Source organism: Phialemonium atrogriseum (genome assembly GCF_030411735.1).
Source record: "Phialemonium atrogriseum strain 8032-3 unplaced genomic scaffold QBC33scaffold_24, whole genome shotgun sequence".
In the NCBI taxonomy this organism is placed as follows: Eukaryota; Fungi; Ascomycota; class Sordariomycetes; order Cephalothecales; family Cephalothecaceae; genus Phialemonium; species Phialemonium atrogriseum.
In genome coordinates this window covers 186,603-205,331 of record NW_026848161.1, presented here as the reverse complement: position 1 = coordinate 205,331, position 18,729 = coordinate 186,603, and the positions used below count along the sequence as shown (strand labels likewise).

The window sequence follows — 18,729 nt, the reverse complement described above, 5'->3', positions numbered from 1 at the left end:
AACCCCAAAGCCTGCCATTCCGATTTGCCTACACATCCGCTATGAGGCAGATATGACGAAAACTTGAGGGTTAGTTGAAGGTTCCTTCCGATAGAAGGCCCCACCCAAACCCGCTCCTCCGGGACAAAACGCCGGCCCCGGCAGGTGAAGTGAATCGGGTTGTCCCGGGCCGAATTTTTGTTGCCTGCGGGATGACTTTCACCGGTCAGAAAGCAATGAAACAACGTAACAAATTCCGGATAGGGCACTCTCACAGTGTAAGCCCTTGTGCGTGCCCTTGTGAGGTTGAATGGCATCCACCGAATGGAACACACGGCGAGTCAACCAGCCGAGACCCCGTCCTGTCCGACAGTTCGAGACTGGGGTATCATCTCGTGTCTTTCCGCCTTTTTTTCTTTTTCTTTCGATGCGGTCCATCTTCCCTTCCCCTCTTTAAGCCCCTTCTTGCCCCATCGCAGCCTGTGGATGCCTCACAGCTCGTTGCCTCCCTCGCCAGGGCTGTGTGTGTGCCCCTCTATCGTATCCATGATGGAAGCCTAGGGGTACCATCTGACTGAGCGCCTCGTCATCACCCGTGAGGATTCTACGAGCCTTCACACTCTATGCCAAGTGCCGGCGGGCCCAGCGAGATTTCCGTCTCGCGGCTCGTCTTTCCTTCTCGTTTATGTCTACCTCCCTACCTGGCCAGGTATAAGCTTCGTGGATGTCTTGTGGAGACTGCGTCATCAATCTACTTCCCAACACTGCAGCTGTACGTAACACGCACCTCGCTCTAGGATATGCACTTTCTGCCAGATTGAGATTAACAATTGCTTTCTCAACCTGAGCCGCTTGCCGACTTCTTTCCCCGCCCGGTAATTATGTCTCCTAGTACGGCTGTATGCTGTACGTTGGGACATCCGGCAGGCTCATCGACGTCAAGTGTCGATCGCCAGACCCTCTGTCTGGCTAACAAGAAGCACAACTCGCAAAACACCTATGCAGAAATACGGTATATCTGCTGGCATGATACATGCATGACACATGAGCCGATCCTCCTCTTACAATATCCATCCACCCAGCACTATCGACCACCACGACAACTGTTGATTCTCTCGTTTCGTACCAAGGGCCGCGCAGGTCCCGCGAATTCTGCGAGGGCAAAGGAGGAGGGCCCTCTGGAGAGTCATTCGAGAAACGACTGCAAGGGCGTTGTCATGCTCCAAGACGACTGGACTAGGGTGCCCAGGCCGGGAGCCCGGTAGCTGCAGCTCCTGCGCAGTGCCTAGTTGTCCCACGATCGCAAACGCCTTCGGGGCTGCGAGTGGTCTGTAGACTGAGAAAGCAGGATGGTCTCGGGCCGACAGTCCCCTCCTGCCCCTCGGACGAGATAGATCCCGTTGGTCAAGAGTGGTATCACAGGCATGGTATCACGTCGAGTGCCAGAGTGGTGCATGGATGCGTCTCGTGCTAGAGGGGAGCGAGCTGACGGCCGTTCGATCATGCTTGACGGATTTGTGGCTGACACGTATCTAAACGGCAACTCCGGGGAAGCCATTTGCCAGACAAGTCTTGGTCATTCCCAAGTCACTGTAGACTCCCCTTGGCCAGCCAGTGTAGGCAACTTTCCGCAGCGTCCACAACCGCCGCTCATCCAGCGGCTGTTCATCAACCCGAGCATACTAGACTGAAGTTAATCTGCGCAAAGAGCGTGATCGGGTGCCGTAGTCTCGAAGAGGAGCTGCCTCTTGACCCCACGGCCGGAGGATCGAGCTCAACGTAGGCTAGAGGAACAACTAGCAAATGCTTCACTCCCTCTTCTTCCCTTTGCTAGGATAGTACCTTACAAGGACATCTAGCGTGCCGCGCCTCAACCGTCATCGCGAGTCCCGGGACACATCGTGTGCTTCCCATCCCGAGGTACAAGGGGCGGTTTCATCGATGGGCTTATGCCAGAGCTTCACATACTGACCCGGCCCGTTCCGATGGGCAAATCGCCATATGCCATTGGAGGGGTTTTGTGTAACGGAGTGTCCCTGTATCGAATGTGTGCTTATCATCTCGGGGGCCAAGTGCTCGATGATAGGGCTGCTCGAAGAGGCCGCACACCCTCGTATCATAAATGCGTGTTTTGGATCTGAATCTTCCAGGTACGACCATAAGCGCTGGAAAGCTCGGGATCCCGTCCGCTCTCCCATCGATAAACCAGTGACTGCCGGATTAGTAGTTGGGTCGGTGACGACCAGCGAATCCCCGGTGTTGTACTTGCCTTTCTTTCTTTTTCTCGTTTTGCTCTCTCTTTTTCTTCTTTTGCCTCTTGCCGTCTGACACCGACGTGACGCCGACGTGATAGGAAACGCTCGGGAGGTTGTAATCGCGATCCACACCGTGTCCTAGTCGAGAGAGCACCATGGCCGACAGGGCAAGAGGATTGACAACTAGCTCGATAAGCTAAGTTGGTTTACTCACCTAGCTGCTTCAAGACATCTGAACTAGGTATTCACGTGGAGAACGTCTCGGGGCGGAGGAGGGATTGCTGGCTTGTCCCCTCGGGTGGTAGCTTCTGGAACCTGAGACCTTGCATTTCTATCATTATAATACACGTCTTCTGTAGATCGGCCCTGAGGACCATGGCAGGAAGGTAAATACACCAAATTGGGTCCAGCGATCCAGATCCAAAAGCGTAGACCAGATCGCCGTAGATATGGATGTGTTCCGTCCTGGTATCGTACAACCCGGGCGCCGCTTGGGTTCCCCGTTTTCGGCCGTCAGGGGAAGGAGCCAATATTGTGTGGCGTGCAAGACTTGGCGATGCTTTCGACACACGCGTGCCCCCGGCCAAACATTCTTCACCCGCAATTACTTGACGTTGGGGGAGCCCACGACCTTGGCTGCCGTCCCTCCTCCACCTTCCACACGGAGCAGGCCGGTGGAGTGCTTGAACTCGCCCTTCCGAACTGGCCTTCTCCATCAAGTAAGCTGCGAAGTGCCTCATTCCCTTCCCCTTCTTCCCGAGGTCCGGGGGTTTGGCGCTCCACGGCATCGGGGTGGCCATCCCAACACCGATTACGCAACCGGCAGGACCCTCATCATGTGTGGGACCAAACCAGGGCGCTAAGTTTACCCATCCTTCTCCTCTCTCTCTCTTCACAGCGGGACAGCAGCATCATTACCGACGTTCTCGACGACCTCCTTGTCCGGCCCGCCGAGACACCAGCAGGTGCCGGGCGTCTGCTGGCCGGTGCCCTCGACGTTGTAGGTGGCGCCGACGTCGGCGCGGCCCTGGAAGTAGTTCATCGTGTTGCACATGGCCAGGCAGGCGTCGAAGGAGGGCAGCACGACCGACGAGAGCGTCTTCTTGCCGCTGCCGGAGAAGTCCGAGTCGCACCGGACGCGGTACCGCACCGTCCCCAGGTTCGGCCGGATGATTGTGTTGTTGGCGCCGGGGCAGATCGAGGACACGGTTGGGGTGTTTTCTGAGGAAGGGGCGGAGGAGGAGGCGGGGGTCGAGGTGGTTGCCGAGCTGGAGCTGGAGGAGGCGGTCGGTGTCGCCGGTGACGATGGGATGGGGCTGCCCGGCACTGATGACGCAAAAGGGCTGGTAGCGGCGGTGGAGATGGCTGGGGGGACGTCCCGCGAAGCTAATGGCACCCGTTACCGCTGCCGTGTTTAGATGGTCCATAGGACACTATACACTTACCACCACCGCTAGACCTGTTCATTCCCATCCCGAAGCCGACGCCAACCCCAATCACAATGGCAGACAATGCCACCACGGCAATGACGAGCCAGAATGTCACTTTCCGCAGGCCACAAATCCTTGAACCCGCAACTGCGGATTCGTTGAGTTTCTCGCCGGCGTACTTGACATGTTGCAGTTGCTGCAAGTAGACCGGTTCCAGGCCTGGTTGGACGACCTCCAGACCGGCCATGGAGGGGTAAGACACTTGTTTGAACGAGTCGCCCATTGCGATCCCGAAGCTGGAGAATGAGCGACAAAACCGCAAAGAAAAGGAGCGCAAAGGAACGAGGCTCCATCGTTTACTTGTATTTCCTTTCCCTGGGGGAGGTGTTGCTTATCGTTTCGACTCCGCGAGTTGAGCGGCAAGCCCGCCTATCATCATCAAACCCGGCGGAGGACGCACCACCTCGACGAACCGATTTCCAGGCCAAGCTGCAGTTGGCAGTTGGAGTGTGTACTAGCCTGCAAATATGGAAGGCAAGGTGCATTTCATCCAGAGGGGGTTGTTTCAAGGTACGCCCACGAGAGGATTGTCGAGGGACCAATTGGCGCGCGTTGATCCCAGCGATCAAAAGCAAGGTGCATTACTCCGTACCGCATCCCATAGGCCATGCTCATCCGCGCTATGTTTGTTTCCATTTCGTAGCATCGTATCTTATTCTTCCGGTTACCAAGTCGGGCCGCCTCCTTAGATCGCCTTCGTCTGAGCATACATGGTCGTTGGTTTCATGTTCACAACCGTCGAGGAGGCAAGACCCCCCCGAATCGATACCTCAGCCTCAGCAGGTAATACGCCGCCCCGAAGGCAGCGCCCCCGAGATGCGCCGAGTACCCGACATACGACCCCATCCAGCCCGGCGTCGGCCCCCGCTGCCGCTCGCGCACCAGGTGGTAGTAGTCCCACGTGACGAAAGCCCCCGCGGCGACCCACAGCGGGATCGCGACGGGGACAAACATGACGTAGACGGGCACCCTCGGCCGCATGAGCGTCAGCGCCACGAGCAGGCCCTCGACCATGCCGCTGGCGCCTAGGTGCGCGTGGCCCGGCGACGACCCGCCGCCGGCGGCCCCCGTGCGCGTCGTCTCGTCCAGCATGGAGCTCGCGCTCGACGCGATGGCCGACCCCAGCGCCAGGACCACCATGCGGGCCGCGCCGAGGCCCGACGAGAAGCCCAGCCCCGACACGAAGGTGAAGGCGAACATGTTGAGCAGCAGGTGGCCCGCGTCCCGGTGGCTGAACGCGCTGGTCAGGAGCGTCCAGTACCGGCCCTCGCGCAGGTTCTTCTGCGAGAGCGTCCAGTTCTCCATGAGGTCCCGGCGGAGGCGCGCCTGGCGGGGTGAGTCGGGGTCGTCACGGCTGGAGAGCTTGCTCGTGTTCCACATCAGAAAGACGTAGATGTTGGCGCCGATCGTGCCCCAGGTGAAGATGCGGCGAGCTAGCAGGGGGAATCGCGATCCGGGTGGGCTTGGAGGCGCGGAATTGTAGCCCCGGACCAGAGGCCTGCGGGCAATGCCCAAGGCGAAGAACCTCATCCCCGCCCGGGGAAGTGATCGTCCGGCACCGCCATGAATCATCAGAGTAATTGGAATGGCTACAAATGAGTCAAGGCTAGTGAGCGATCACTTGATAAGAAGGCTACTTGTCGACGTGTCGTGGGCGAATTGAGATGGGAGGGTTGATGAAAGGGTGCATTTTGATGGTTTCCTCCGAATTGTCGGGCCAATGTCTCGCTTGGCATACCTCTCGCACCTGTCTGTCAGCTGCCAAAGCCATAGCCAATTCGACCTCACTTGGACATCTTGCCCGACTCTTCTTTCCCATTATCCCTGGACCTATTCCCAGAACATATCTCTAGGAAATAGTCGTAGTCTGTGCAGTCTGATAACAAACGTAAGTGTTCCAAGTGACCAGCTCGGCCTTGTGTGCTTTGTAAATCAGGGTCACACCGGACGGGACTCACAGTCAACTGTCCCCAGCCAGTATATCCGCGAGAATGTCGGGAGGCGGTGGCCCGGAAGCGCTTAGGGTGCGGGAACGTGTTTCTTGAGCGCTGAGGCTGAGCGCCTGAAGAGGCGAGCTACAGGTTCGGGAACAGGGAGGATGAGGATGAGGAGTGAAATGAACCCGACGCCGGTGGATGCTCAGCAACCATGGTAAGGACATGTCTGCGTAGCATCTCGACTAAGGTTTTACGGGAAGATCGAAAATCTTGAGCATAATAAAACACATCAGCGTGACGACATGGTGGCGATCAGGCCTCAAGAAGATGATGTGGTGGTTTGGGGGCTCCATCGACCACGCGACTGTCAGACTGTGACTCGATACCGCGCAAAGACCTAAGGCCGGACTTGACACAGAAGGGTGGCTACGAACCGCCCTTGGCCCAGTCATATTTGTCTATCAACAGGCCAGAAATGCTACTACGCCGCCGCTCGCTCACGTCGCCCACGCTGCCCGACTTGTGCCGGCAGACCTTCCGGTCCATCTTGGCTGACGCGGAGGACAGGCGATGGCTCCCATAGACGACACATGCACGTTTCCAAGGAGGCACAAGGTAGGCAGACAGAAATTAAAATAATGACTGAGAGATATATATAGAGCGAGCGGCATATAGAAAGGAAAAAATTACGGGAGGGGAAAAAAAGGGAAAAAAGGAAAAAGAGAAAAAAAGAATTGCCCCATCTCGGAGTCGAACCGAGGACCTGAGGGTATAACTTGGCCGACTTATTGCTTCATGCGTCCTACTGCGACTACTCCCTCTGTGCTACCGTTACACCAATCGGGCGTCTTTCGTTGCTACTGGGACGGGTTTAATAGTACATATAGGAAAGGACCTTACGGGTGGCAGGTAAAGTGAGAGTACGGTGATGTCGTCTTGTAAACAAACCCCTGTCCACCTCAGGCACCCACGCTAGTGTATCAAGCTCCTGGCACATTCTTCCATTACCTTTCTTGTAGACTCGTTCCCCAAAACTTGACCACGAGGACTCGGCCTACAGCTCATGGGCTTCTGGCCCTGCGAAGACTCACCCCATCCGGTGTCGATGGCGGTGGAGGAACTGCCCCCGGGTATATAGGATGCCTGGCCAAGACACCGGGCCGTGCCCTCGGCATTTGCTATTTACGACATTCTCATAATAGGAGCACATGGACGGTGGCTGAGATCAACTCATCTAGGTTGAACAGACGAGAAACAGGGCAGCGACGGACGTTATCAGTGTTGGTAGACAGCTTTGAGGAAGGCTCTACACGATTACATCTGGACTCGGATTCGCCAGCTCAAGTCGAACAATCTCTTTTCCTCTCCAACCATCGTTTCCCCTTTGCACAAAACCAACTATCCTTCCATCACAGTTTCGAAACCGACAGCCGAAAGAGAAACGCAACTTTTCTTCCCCCCCCAAGAAAGCCAGCCACCAGCCCCCAAAGAATCACTCATACCGCTTCCCACGCTCCAAGGGATTGACCTGGTTCGGGAACCCAAAGGCAGCATGCGGCACCCTCCCGCCCTCCCCTCCTGCACCGCCAGCCCCGACGACCTCCCCGAACCGCAGCCTCGTGCGGCGGATGTCCTTGGCCATGGGCCAGGCGCCGAGCGGCGAGCCCGCGACGAGGCCGTCGAGGTCCGGGTTGCGGGTGGTGGAGAGGAAGGTGCTGAAGTTGGTCTGTGCGACGTAGCCGTTTGCGGCGACGGCGTGCAGGCCGACGGCGACGGCGGCGAGGGCGAGCCCCACGGCGACGAAGTACGAGACGGCCAGCCAGAGGGGCTCGTAGCGCCAGACCATGACGTGCAGGGTCGTCTGGCAGGGGCGGCTGGCGGTCAGCTGGCTGTACTGCAGGGTGTCGGACAGGAAGGAGAGGTAGACGTTCTGGAAGCCCGTCTCGATGGTGCCGACGACGTCGTCCTGCACGGGGAAGCCGTTGCCCGGGTCGATGAGGAGGGTCTGCGAGATGTCCGACTCGGTGATGACGTACGAGTCCTGGCCGTCCTGGCTGACGTTGCCGGCGAGGAGGTTGCGGTAGAGGAACCCGGTGCCGTGGAAACCACTGTGATAGGGGGCAAGGGGTGTTTGGTTAGAGCGTGTGGATTTCTCTGCAATGGGTATCGCAAAAGACTTACGAGTATTCCTGGTAGATGTCCATATATGGGGCCATGAACTCGCCTGGTGGGAGCAACAGCTTATTCGGCACGACGGAGGCTTTATTGACCGTCATCTTGCCCTGCAGGAAGCTCAGGTTGTAGGAATAGGTGGAGTTGTAGAAGTGGCATTCCATGACGTGGGGTACTAGCTGGTAACGCCATTTGGTGGTGTTCCACTTCGTCGCATCCTCGGGGGTGACCGGGTTGGTCGTGTTGATGACCCAACCGAGCCAGAAGCTCGGTTCCTGGTGGAAGATGCCGGTATCGTTGTCTGGGTTGGTCCTGTTCCAGTCCAACGGCCGTCCCACGTAGTCTTCGTCCACTGAGGAATAACTGGCGTACAGGAGACCACCATAGGGCGCCAGGTCTGTGAGATTGTAGGTCCGGGGACCGCCAAAGTCGTCATGCTCCTCGCATTTATACGACGGCGCGTTGAAGGAGACGGTATAAGTGCAATTGGTGTCGGTTGGGCAGGGATTCTCCGGCTGGAGGGGGTTGGACGAGAGCATGGTCAGCTGGAATAGTTTCATGTGGTCCATCGACGGGCTGTTGTAAAAGTAGGTCCCGTTGTCGAAAAAGTCCCAGTACGACATGGCTTGCTTGTTCGGGCCCCGGTCTTGCAGCCCGTAGCCATTTTCGCGTCTGAAGTCTAGAATCGAGACGTCCGAGCAGACCTCATCGAAGCTCCTGATTCCGTCTGCCTGGGTCAAGGTTGACGGACTTGCAATGGCACTGAGAGGGAGGATCCTTCCGAAACCTCAATGTCAGCCTGGACTTCAACCACACCAGGGGATGGAGGTTTTTCTCTCTCGTACCAGGCCAAGACTGCCAGGAGCGCGGGCAAGAAGGCACCAGTGAACAGCTCCCTATCCAAGAACTGAGCTGGGTCGTAGCATGCCTGGGAAGATATATCAGCGTGGGCGGAAAGTCGGACAGGTAGATAGATTATGGACACTTGGCATGGAGAGGTGAAGGGCCGACAGAAAGACGGGACAAACTCACGGAGAAGACGCTGTCCAAGGTCTCCACTTTGAATCCTCTCTTCTTAACACTCAGCTGCAGAATGTGAGCCTTCACCTTTCACAGATGCCGACTCCCCACGGGAGGTGCACACGGGAGACATACCCAAGCACGCTGCTTAAAGGCTATCTGGACAGCGCCGACCAGGACCATCTTGATGAAGAAGGCCAGGGCAATGCCAAAGCGCTGGGGCCAGGCGACGTCCTTGACCTCGCGGCCGTGGAGGTGCTTGTTGTACAGGTGATGGCCGAGGGCGCCGAAGAAGCCGGACAGCACCAGGAAGAGCATGAGGCTGGGGAGGTACCAGTGGATGCCCGTGTGCGGGTCTCGGGAGTTGGACCACCGGATCTGTATCTTGCTGGTGCTCCCCGACGAACCCGTCCGGGTGGAGCTGCCCGTGTTGGCCCGTTGCGGAATGTCTTCCTTTGCGGCCGTGGGGTCCGAAATCTCCGAAGCCGGAGACTCGGCTTTCGGCTCATGTTGCACGTCGGGGCCCGCTTTCTGGGCGACTTCGCTCTCGCCCGATGTAGACAAGTCGCTCACGGTTTCCAGGGTTCCTGTTCCTGCTTCCGTCGGGGACACGGGAATCTCATCAATTGGGGAGGGGATATCTAGGTTGTCTTGTTGAAGGGGTCTTCCATCGTGACCCGGCTCGGGGCGCCGCTCCACGTCTTGGGCCGCCATGATGTGGGATTCAAAAGAGCATACGCCTCCTTGGTGAGTGGGCTGAGCTTAGAATTGAGAGAGAAAACACGTAGAGAGACTGTTCAGCATCTTTGGAGCTAGCCCGAGATCCATTCTGGCGCAGGGGAGGGTCGGTCGACCCTATATTATGCTCGTGAGATGAGGAAGCAGAAAGAAGTGCGCCGCTTCGCTACACGGGTTGCAGGCCTGTCGGTTGCACCGCTGCAAGTCGACGATGTACGGATGCTGCAGTATCACGCATGGACAGTCCCCGCCTCTCGGAGCCTCCCGCAGATCGGGGACGTCGTTCTCTCTGGAGCCATGCCGGCTCATGCAGAGATCTGACTCATGCCCGCCAGCTAAACGGGGGCGCAAGCCATGGTGCATTAGCTATTATCTGATGGGATGGATATCCATTGGCCTCGGAACCGTATCTGATCGGCACTCTTGCTGTCTGCCGTCTGCCGTCTGCCGTCTGTAGCGTGAGATAAGAAAATGGGGAGGGGAGAGACGAGGGCGAATGGTGGGATTTCTTAGTCAGAATTTCGTACTTGCATGATATGTCGTGGACGACTTGCTTCTGCACGGGTCTGAGAAATCCCCCTCCCAAGACCCTATTGAGTGATCGGTCACTCGGCTCCGAGCCAATCTCATCCATTAACGCGTTTGCCGATATGTAACCATTCCAAAGGGGCTGAAGAGTGGCTTGCAGGGCTGAAACCTGTGTGGACGGGGAGACGGCTAGTTCCCGGGTTTTCACGAGCTAGACATATACATATGTAGGTATATGCACATGTCAAGCGCTGAATAGCGAAATGATGGGCATCATCAAATTCACAAGTCTGACCAGATTTTGCTAGTCGCGTTGCATTGCAGCATGTGGTCGAAGGAGTTATCATCAAGCTAACCAAAAACACCATCGCTTGCAACTTCTCTCTACTGTTGACCGCCCTTCCATTCGTTCGCTTCTATCTTCTTATGGCACCTGTCGCTTCGCTTTTCAGTTTGTTGAGGAGAGGAGTGGCAGCCGAAGCCGGCCCCCAAGACCTGCGCCACAGCAACAGCGACAGCAACAGCAACACCAATCCCAAGAAAGGGGTCCCTGAGTGGATTTGGCCACTGACATGTCGATGTCGTGCAGCTGGAAACCCAACTGGATAACCCCACGGGGTCTCCGTAAGGTGCCATAGTTTGGCCTCATCCATTTTACTTGTGTACCACAGTGGGGCTGAGTCAGAGGCTCAACGCATTGCCGGCGATTGTCCAATGGGCGTACCGTGGTGGAACAGTCGTGTCACCCTTCGCCACTCCGTGATATATTTTACCTTCTGGATTGGGCATTCCCTGCCACCGAAGTATTGTGCAAGCTGATACGGATGCCAATGGGACATATTGAGAGCAATATGGAAAGGCTTACAAGTGTTTTTGGGCCGACGTCAAGGCCGCTCGTCGATTTTACGTTAGCCTTTTAGGTACTAAGAACGGAGGCAACAATCCTTATTGAAGGTAACGCGTAGGGCGCAAGAAGATTCGAGTCGACCATTACATGCCTGTACGTGTATATATATTTAAGGTGTTGGTTTCGGAGGATGTGTCTTGGACATGTTCCAGGCAAGAAGACCAAAGATTGATTAAGATATTGTACACCGGATTGGCACTACAATATCGATGGGAGTTAATTTGGAGCAACTTGGGTGAGTATCATCACGCTGTGAGACAATAGAAACTGGAAAATAGATATAAGATGCCAAACCACGTGCTGCAAACTCGGGGAATACGAAGGATCTGTGCGTTCTTAGGCGCCAAGTTTTTCCAAGAACGCCTAGAACGCAGCAGATAAGATTATAATATCTCACTTATACGGCATCATACTGCGTTTTAGATGAGGCAGTTATATTGAGACCAAGATTTTCTTGGCGGCATATGGGGCTGACATCGACTGCCGGTGATCTGTGATCTGGACAGCTATCGCAAAGACTGACCCTGGTGCCGTATATCCGAAATTGACTGGACAAGTAGGTAGCTCCAGTCACTGCTTGAACAGGGTTGAGATGTGATGACGATCTCTGTCAAGGGGATTCTCGAGAATATGTAGGTACAGAACATCAAAAAGTGACTCAAGCAGAGAGCCGAGGTGAAAGTTTGCGGGCCGCGACAGCGAATGCTACCTACAAACCACTACTTGTACATAAAGCAACAAACGAGCGATGCGCGCCGTCAATTTCTCCGACGGACGTAGTGTCTTGTGCCCTCCTCCTCCACATTTTCCACAACAACAACATCTCCCATCAAGCATGCCACAGGGGAAGTGGAAACCCGCTTCCTGGGCCGACCGCACACACGCCAGCTTTACTTGTTCTCCTTCTCGGCCGCCTTCTGCGCCTCGCGCTTCTTGCGACCGAAGCCGCCGAAGCCGCCGAAGCCGCCAAAGGCGCCGCCGCCGGTGATCTGGGAGATGGGGCCGGTGGGGTTCATGACGCCGCCGTCGGCGGTCCAGAAGGCGGCCGGGTTGACGTTCTTGGAGGCGGCCGTGTTGATGCCGAAGCGGATCCAGGCGAACATGCCGTTGGCGAACGAGTCGCCGACGAGGGCGTAGCGCGCGATCGGGTCGTCGCCGTTGGCGCCCTGCTGGAACAGGAAGTCGCCCGTGTTGAGCTGGATCTTCATCGTGTTGCTGCTGTACGGCGTGTTCTTGTCCACGTTCGTGATCAGGCTCTGGTCGAAGTAGATCTGCCCGACGTGCGCCGCACGGCCGCCAGTGATGGTGTTGTTGGCCTCCTTCTTGGCACCGAGGTAGACGATAGCTGGACACGGGGGGCATCATGAGTTAGCCTGGCCCGCCTCTCGTGCTTGTGGTTGGCTGGTGGGGGGATATCAAGTCACAACAAACGTACCGTGGATGTGGGTCGCGCGGCCAGAGTAGTGGCCGGGGAACAGGCTGTCAAAGGTGGCGACACCGTGGGCGTCGGTGGGTTGGATCCCACGAAGAGTCGTTCCCTTCAGGATCGAGGCGTCGTTCGGGTCTCCCATGCCGGGATAGCCTTGGACGCCGACGTACATTCCCTGCATCGCCATCAGTTACGTTGAACCGCCAGTATTGTTTTCGTCTTGACTAGCACTTACCGTGGCGTTGGAGCTCCAGATATCCACGAAAGCATCGGGCACGACCTCGCAGGTCTTGTAATCCACGACTTGGATGGCGAGGGTCAGCTTGATGCCGGCCTGGCCCTCGGTGATGTCCTTCCGGACTTCCTCGCCCTTGACGTCTGTTACAGACCCACGTCAGTAAGTTGGTGCGTTAATCCGTCTTGAGTTGCGGCGTAACATACAGAGCGGGCCCTGGTCCACCGCGGGCATGAGCATGCAAGCTCCGGCATCCGCGAACAGAGAGAACGGGTCCGTCGTCGCGGTCACGGGCGTGGAGCTCTTGTGGTCGATCTTGGACACGGAGATGTAGTCTCGCTTGTGGATCGGGACCCTGCGAGATTTGTCCGAGTCAGTGGTGGCAACTGGAGAGTGAGACATGGGGGTTTTCCTTACGCGTCCTCGGCCTCCAGGCCCGCAGCTCTCCGGAGCCTGGACAGCTCAGCACCGTGGATCTCCACGGTCCTCTTCATGAACTCTTCCTTCTCAAAGTGCCGCTTGCAGTGGTTGAGCGACCGGGCCTCGAGGGGCACGGCATTGTGCTGGTAGACCTTCTCGTGTCCGGGATGCGCCAGTCCCAAGGGGACGGCGAGCATAAGCGCCGCGAGAGTACTCTTCAGACCCATGGTGTCAGGCGTCGTGGTAAGGCGTTGCTCACTGTTGGATAGTTGGAGGAAGGAAGGCGGGTTCAAGGGAGCTTCTCTCTAGTCGCACAGCCAAGAAAAGGGTTCCCCTCGGCCTTTCTATATCTGCGAGGGGGCGCCAGTAGCATTACGTATCCCCCTGCAAGAAGCAATATTGACTTTATCTCTCGAGCCGGACATACCACGCCACTGCAGGCTTGTCGCTTCTACGCATCGTGACATGTTACAAATAAAATCGGCTCATGGGCGGACGAGGATTGGAGCCGGTTAAACTTCACGGGCCTGCCGTTTGGGGTCAACCTTATGAGAAACCCGCGATAATCGTTTACCCATATTGAACAGCTCAATTGCCAGTCGCGCAGACGACGCTCCGCCCTTTCCAATAACTAATAACGCGGCATCCATAGGCCCTGGTGGATGACCCGCCCAATTGTCGAGGGAAAAAGGGGTCAGCAAGCAGGGAAGGCCCCACGGGCGACGGCGTCGAAGCGAGGTTGGATGAATGCCGGGTTAATTAGACTTTAGGGTTCCCCCCCATTTACCAATGACATTGTCCCGGATGTTTATGACCTACAATCACGGCATGTACCCCAGATTGCCCAACCGGCAGGCATGCGGGGAAGATGCGGCAATCTTTAAACAATGGCCCTGTCATGAGGATTCCCCGGGAGTAACAGAGCTGGTCCCGTCTACGGCTGTTTATTAATGGGCCCGGATCTATTGGAGGGAAGCAGGTTTCCGACTTGGCTCGGCTGATCACCAGAAGATCCAGATGTGGCTACTTCTGCCCATCTGTTGTTTGAATCGAAGCTTCTATTCTTTTTCTGTGGACTTGGCGTGGGTATCTGGTAATTGGGAAAGAACCATTCGGGTCACCACCCCTGGGACGCGAGTTGAAATCTGATTGACTTGGGGAAGCTGGCATCTCACAAAAAATATTGCTGGTTCAGAAGGAAGCCGCATGTCGAGCAAAAGTGCCCGTGTTCCTGCCGCAGAAATGCCGATCGCTAATCGGAATGTCCTCTTGCGATGGCGTGCCAGCCAATATTAATGTTATGATATGCTGCGCATCCGATCACGAGCAACCGAGTTAGACGCCGAGTTAGACGAGTAGACGAGTAGAAGAGGGCCATGACCCTTGAGAAGCTGTTCTCGTGCGCTCGACCAGAATTGATGATGACGTGGAAGCAAAAATTTGCACCCCCTCAATGGGCTTCGAGACCAGTAACCGGCGTTAGATCTTCGGTAGAACAAACATACCGGGACGAGCCAGCCAGAGGCTATAAGAGCAAGTCAGGCTGGGGACGGCTCGACCGATGTGCCTGCCGTGCCGGGGATGGTCTTCCATACCTAATTTGAACCGAGAATTATGCAATTAACCACGCCGATATTTCACTGTCTATAGGTCTGTCTTCCACTTCCCCCTGAGCTGTTAATAGGATCTATGGTAGTTCCATATTTGGGGAGAACTTCGAGTCGTCCAACGTGTTGGATTCGGGCAACGAGAGGACATTCTCAAGGGTGAAAGAAACACGCCGCCGCTCAGTTGACAGAAGATGCTCCGACTGACGGCTTACCTCCTCGGCATTTAAAATATTTTAAGTTAAGTTTATTACTCGGATTAATTCGTGCAGGACTCCACTGTTTCATTCTATCTCACTTAATTATCTCCCATCCTTTTCAGGCCGTCTATCCGTCTATTGTTTCCCGGAGGCAGACTCTAGAAGCGAACTCCGAACCCTTGACGAACCAACCATATTTACAGAAGGAGGCTGATTGTGGGCGATCTCAAATATTCTTCGATTTGTACCGAGGATCGTTCCACCCGAGGATTTGCAATTCCCCCGTTCCCATAGGCAGGTGCTCGCTTTGGTGTTGGCCGCAGACACGGCACCTCGAATAGCCGCCAACATATCTCTTATTCTCAGAAATATGGATAATTTTTGCCAGAGTGCCCAGCATATTCTACCTGGTAGTTACGCGCAATAGGGGCTTTGCTTCCCCTGCAAGTCTAGTTTCTAAGGTGTTGAAAACCATTGCCCAATTCAACAATCTGAACCGATGCACCCACCTAGATAGACGTGTGTTGAACTAAAAGAAAAGGGGGGATAATGAAAACAAAAGAAGAAGAAAAAGGAAACCTACCCAGACATGCCAGACGCAAGACCAAGAGACACAAGAAGATGCGTCACGAGAGACCAGGCCAATCCCACACAGACCTCTCACTCCTGCGTCCCGTCACTTCCACCTCGTCGCCCACCTCGATCTCAATCTCATCCTGGCCGTCGAGGAACGCATACCGCCCGAAAATGGGCGACCACTTGACCCCCGGATCCACCCTCCGATCCCTCATCAGCTTCTTCAGCACCGTGCCCAGCTCCCCATCCGCGGTCCTGCCCGTCCGGTAATCCACATTGAGCGACGTGCACCGAGCGCAGTTCCCCGTCAGCAGCAACCGGGCACCCTCCCACCCGGACCCGGACCCGACGACGGTCAGCTCGGCCCAGAAGTCCTCGGCCCACTCCCCCTCGCCCTCGACCACCACGTTGGGCCGGAACTTGTACATCTCCAGCCCACCCCCGGCCCCGTCCCCGGCCGACAGGCGAGCCCGCACGCTGCCCAGCGACGACTCGGCCGTCACCAGGAACGGCGCCACGTCGCTGAAGGTAAGCAACGCCGGGGGCGGTCCCGTCGTCGTCGTCGTTGTCGTCCCTACCGCGTACGACGCAAGCGTCGAGAGCCAGCCCTTCTGCTGCTGTTGCGGAGACGGGGGCGGGGGCGGCAGGGAGGAGCCGAGGACGCGCCTCCGCCCGTCGCCGATGTAGACCAGCACAACGTCGAAGCCTAGGCAGGCGCCGAACCAGGCGTCGTAGGCGGGGCCCACGCGGTAGGCGGCCGACGCGGGGCTGCCGTGCAGGTTGATCTGGATCTGCTTAAGGGCCGCCACCTCGGGCTCCAGCGGGACCGAGAGCTCCGCTTCCTGGGCCGGGTGGGGTGGGGCGAGGGGTTCCGGCGGGGCGTGGTACCGGACGATGACGAGGGGTTCGCCCGTGGCGGGGTCGGAGGCGATGCGCTGCTCGAAGAGGGCGCATTGCGGGTGCGAGGACAGCTGGAGCTTCTTTAGCTGGCCGTCGGGTTGCTCCCTGAATAGCATGAAGTGCCGGTCGTATTTTATCCCCAGCGGGCCTAGGCGGGCGGTCGAGAGGGAGATGCCCCGCAGCGCCTTGATTGGGTACACGTAGAGCTGCGGGGCATGTTTGGTGAGTATGGATGACAGAAGGTGAATTGACTGGTGCGCCGTGATGTAGGTGGCTGCTGGGCGTTGACTTACTTGTGTTACCTTCATGTTTGCTAACTCGGCATACGACGGGTGTTTTTCCCCAACCTCGCAACTTCGGGGCGGGGTGAGATGGAACAGAAATCATTTCCGGTCAACTTGGGACGAGTGCGGTAGGTACCGTTCCGGGTAGCGGGGGTCCGGATGACGGGACTGTGATGACAAATGCGTCATCTTTGCAGAATTTAGTCGAGTTATCCCGAGATTCCAAAACCGGGCAACTCGGACATGATGTGTTCCGGGTAAGGACAGTGAGGAGGGAAATTCTCATGCTTTCGTCGTCGACTCGACACCACGTGGGCTTCTGGGCCACCATACCACTAAGATATCGAGAGTACATTCAGAAGGGCGTCCTCCTGGAAATCCTGTCCTCTAACCATGTAGATCAACCTCCCACCCCCAGCCATCATCGCAAGTCATTCTAAATGAGCGACACCCCATAATTCAGCTCCAAAAGAAAAAGAAAAAGGATATCATTTACGCGTCAGGTACCTCCACAATAAAATCACAAGTTCTGCAGCCCCACGCTATTCTGCGACGTCGAGTCCTTGCCCTTAATGTGCGCCCCCTGATCGCCCCAGGCGACGTTGCGCGACGACCTGGTCATGGCGTCGATGCGCTTCTGCTGTTGCCTCTTCCGGTGGAGCCACAGCGCCGCGCCGGCCAGGATCGCCGCGCCGACCACCGAGCCCACCACGACGCCCGCGATCGCGCCCCCGGAGAGCCCGCCCTTCTTGGAGGACCCGGACTTGGGCCCCGCCGTGGGGCTCGACGTCTCCGACGCGCCGCCGCCCGAGGTGCCGGACCCGCCGCTGGGCGGGTTGTCGGTCGAGGGCTGGGTCGCGTTGAAGCAGGGGATCGCGGTGGTGAAGTCCGACGCGAGGACGTAGGTGATGTCGGCGCACGCGTAGAAGGTCTGGTTCTCCGGCTTGTCGAAGTCGGCCGTGTAGATGATCTGCAGCGTCGCGTTTGACCCGGCGACCAGGCTGCGAGGAGCGTCGGCCACGGGTAAGCAGGTGTGGCCCCGCAGTAGCTCCTTGAAGTTATTAGATGGGATTAGGACGGTGAAGTCGGCGTTGCTTGTCGGTTCTTTGGGTAGAAGGACGCTGGTCAGCATGCGGACGAGAACAAAACGAGCCATATTTGGATAGGTAAGTATGGGCATACCGTTGGAGTACGACACGCTGACTTGAATGTTATAACCCTCATCTTGGTCGACCAAGGCTATCATTCCATTTGCTTTTTTTTTTCGTGTCAGCGATTTGCCTTGCGGCCATCTGTCTGGGATTGCCTTACTGAGAGGGAACTCGGTTCTGTTGCCCACACCGTCTGGAGAACCGCAGGGAGCAGTGTTGTCCTTCGCAGCGGTCCATTCTCTGTCGGGCGGCCACATAAAGGCTGCCGGGCCCATTTCATCAGAGGTTACTTGGGCCACCACAACCAATGATGCCCAGCCAAGGGCGATCGCCGCCCTAGAGAGTATCCCCATCGTTGATAGAGATGTCTTATCTGGGTTTGTCTGGTGGTAGATGGAAAGAGTCGGAATAACAGATAATTCCAGAGATTCTTCTAGACGCAGGAGAAGCTTTACGTTGTGACGAACATAGAAACGTGCAGCAGGATCGGGTTGATCATCATCGACCCTTATAGTCGGATGGCACATCCCGATGGAGGGCAGACGATTCCACTACCACGCCTAGCTTCGGTTACACGGCATTGGGTGACCTGCCCGATGCCGGCCGTGAGGCCCTCGTGCCACTCAAATTTCTCAAACTTCATGGCTGGGAGCGCCAAGACCATGCAGGACTGGCAGGTAGTACAGAAGACTAAGCCGGCTTCTTTACTTATCTGATGATCTGATAATAATTAGCTTGCTTGCTAATTGGTGCCCGCTTTTGACGCTACTGCGTGATTAATTGATAGTTCGAACTGGAGCAGCGCCTATCAGGTGATCTGATAAGATTAGATCAAACACTTCTCGTCCATTGGTGCCTTGGGCCCCGTTCGCAACGTTTGTTCTTCTTCCGGCTGGCCAAG

At 56.6% G+C, this 18,729-nt stretch overlaps 6 protein-coding genes and 1 non-coding gene across 7 annotated transcripts; all 7 read right to left on the bottom strand.

Moving 5' to 3' along the window:
• Positions 1 to 2,986: 2,986 nt before the first annotated feature.
• On the bottom strand, positions 2,987 to 4,200 carry QBC33DRAFT_198537 (uncharacterized protein). Its single transcript, XM_060422563.1, has 2 exons — positions 3,680 to 4,200; positions 2,987 to 3,620 (listed from the first exon to the last, which is right to left on the bottom strand). Exons 1-2 carry the CDS (start codon positions 3,945 to 3,947, stop codon positions 3,127 to 3,129), a joined length of 762 nt encoding a protein of 253 aa, XP_060280638.1. The 5' UTR covers positions 3,948 to 4,200; the 3' UTR covers positions 2,987 to 3,126.
• Positions 4,201 to 4,453: 253 nt separating this feature from the next.
• QBC33DRAFT_561814 (uncharacterized protein) lies at positions 4,454 to 6,207 on the bottom strand (the record flags this gene model as incomplete). The annotated part of the gene is made up of 2 exons (XM_060430161.1): positions 4,454 to 5,313; positions 6,096 to 6,207. The coding sequence occupies 2 exons, from the start codon at positions 6,205 to 6,207 to the stop codon at positions 4,454 to 4,456; spliced, it is 972 nt and encodes a 323-aa protein (XP_060280637.1).
• A 189-nt stretch (positions 6,208 to 6,396) lies between these two features.
• QBC33DRAFT_t62 lies at positions 6,397 to 6,507 on the bottom strand. The gene has a single exon. It is a non-coding gene; the product is annotated as a tRNA-OTHER (tRNA).
• Positions 6,508 to 7,153: 646 nt separating this feature from the next.
• On the bottom strand, positions 7,154 to 9,567 carry QBC33DRAFT_580343 (uncharacterized protein; the record flags this gene model as incomplete). Its single annotated transcript, XM_060431196.1, has 6 exons — positions 7,154 to 7,769; positions 7,843 to 8,610; positions 8,679 to 8,761; positions 8,866 to 8,919; positions 8,989 to 9,274; positions 9,347 to 9,567. The coding sequence occupies 6 exons, from the start codon at positions 9,565 to 9,567 to the stop codon at positions 7,154 to 7,156; spliced, it is 2,028 nt and encodes a 675-aa protein (XP_060280636.1).
• A 2,349-nt stretch (positions 9,568 to 11,916) lies between these two features.
• On the bottom strand, positions 11,917 to 13,429 carry QBC33DRAFT_497516 (aromatic compound dioxygenase; the record flags this gene model as incomplete). The annotated part of the gene is made up of 5 exons (XM_060425591.1): positions 13,108 to 13,429; positions 12,897 to 13,045; positions 12,691 to 12,833; positions 12,462 to 12,630; positions 11,917 to 12,371 (listed from the first exon to the last, which is right to left on the bottom strand). Exons 1-5 carry the CDS (start codon positions 13,335 to 13,337, stop codon positions 11,917 to 11,919), a joined length of 1,146 nt encoding a protein of 381 aa, XP_060280635.1. The 5' UTR covers positions 13,338 to 13,429.
• Positions 13,430 to 15,400: 1,971 nt separating this feature from the next.
• On the bottom strand, positions 15,401 to 16,915 carry QBC33DRAFT_198467 (uncharacterized protein). Its single transcript, XM_060422562.1, has 2 exons — positions 16,687 to 16,915; positions 15,401 to 16,599 (listed from the first exon to the last, which is right to left on the bottom strand). The coding sequence occupies exons 1-2, from the start codon at positions 16,699 to 16,701 to the stop codon at positions 15,544 to 15,546; spliced, it is 1,071 nt and encodes a 356-aa protein (XP_060280634.1). The 5' UTR covers positions 16,702 to 16,915; the 3' UTR covers positions 15,401 to 15,543.
• A 7-nt stretch (positions 16,916 to 16,922) lies between these two features.
• On the bottom strand, positions 16,923 to 18,274 carry QBC33DRAFT_497509 (uncharacterized protein). Its single transcript, XM_060425590.1, has 3 exons — positions 17,989 to 18,274; positions 17,860 to 17,931; positions 16,923 to 17,781 (listed from the first exon to the last, which is right to left on the bottom strand). The coding sequence occupies exons 1-3, from the start codon at positions 18,179 to 18,181 to the stop codon at positions 17,198 to 17,200; spliced, it is 849 nt and encodes a 282-aa protein (XP_060280633.1). The 5' UTR covers positions 18,182 to 18,274; the 3' UTR covers positions 16,923 to 17,197.
• Positions 18,275 to 18,729: the final 455 nt, after the last annotated feature.

What these genes read in the sequence shown, in the direction of transcription:
- QBC33DRAFT_198537 (XM_060422563.1), bottom strand. Translation starts at nt 3,947, where the DNA reads ATGGGCGACTCGTTCAAACAAGTGTCTTACCCCTCCATGGCCGGTCTG. An exon ending in GAACAGGTCTAGCGGTGGTG is followed by an intron (nt 3,621 to 3,679) that starts GTAAGTGTATAG and finishes GGGTGCCATTAG; the next exon opens with CTTCGCGGGACGTCCCCCCA.
- QBC33DRAFT_497509 (XM_060425590.1), bottom strand. Translation starts at nt 18,181, where the DNA reads ATGGGGATACTCTCTAGGGCGGCGATCGCCCTTGGCTGGGCATCATTG. An exon ending in CAGAACCGAGTTCCCTCTCA is followed by an intron (nt 17,932 to 17,988) that starts GTAAGGCAATCC and finishes GAAAAAAAAAAG; the next exon opens with CAAATGGAATGATAGCCTTG. An exon ending in CAGCGTGTCGTACTCCAACG is followed by an intron (nt 17,782 to 17,859) that starts GTATGCCCATAC and finishes TTCTACCCAAAG; the next exon opens with AACCGACAAGCAACGCCGAC.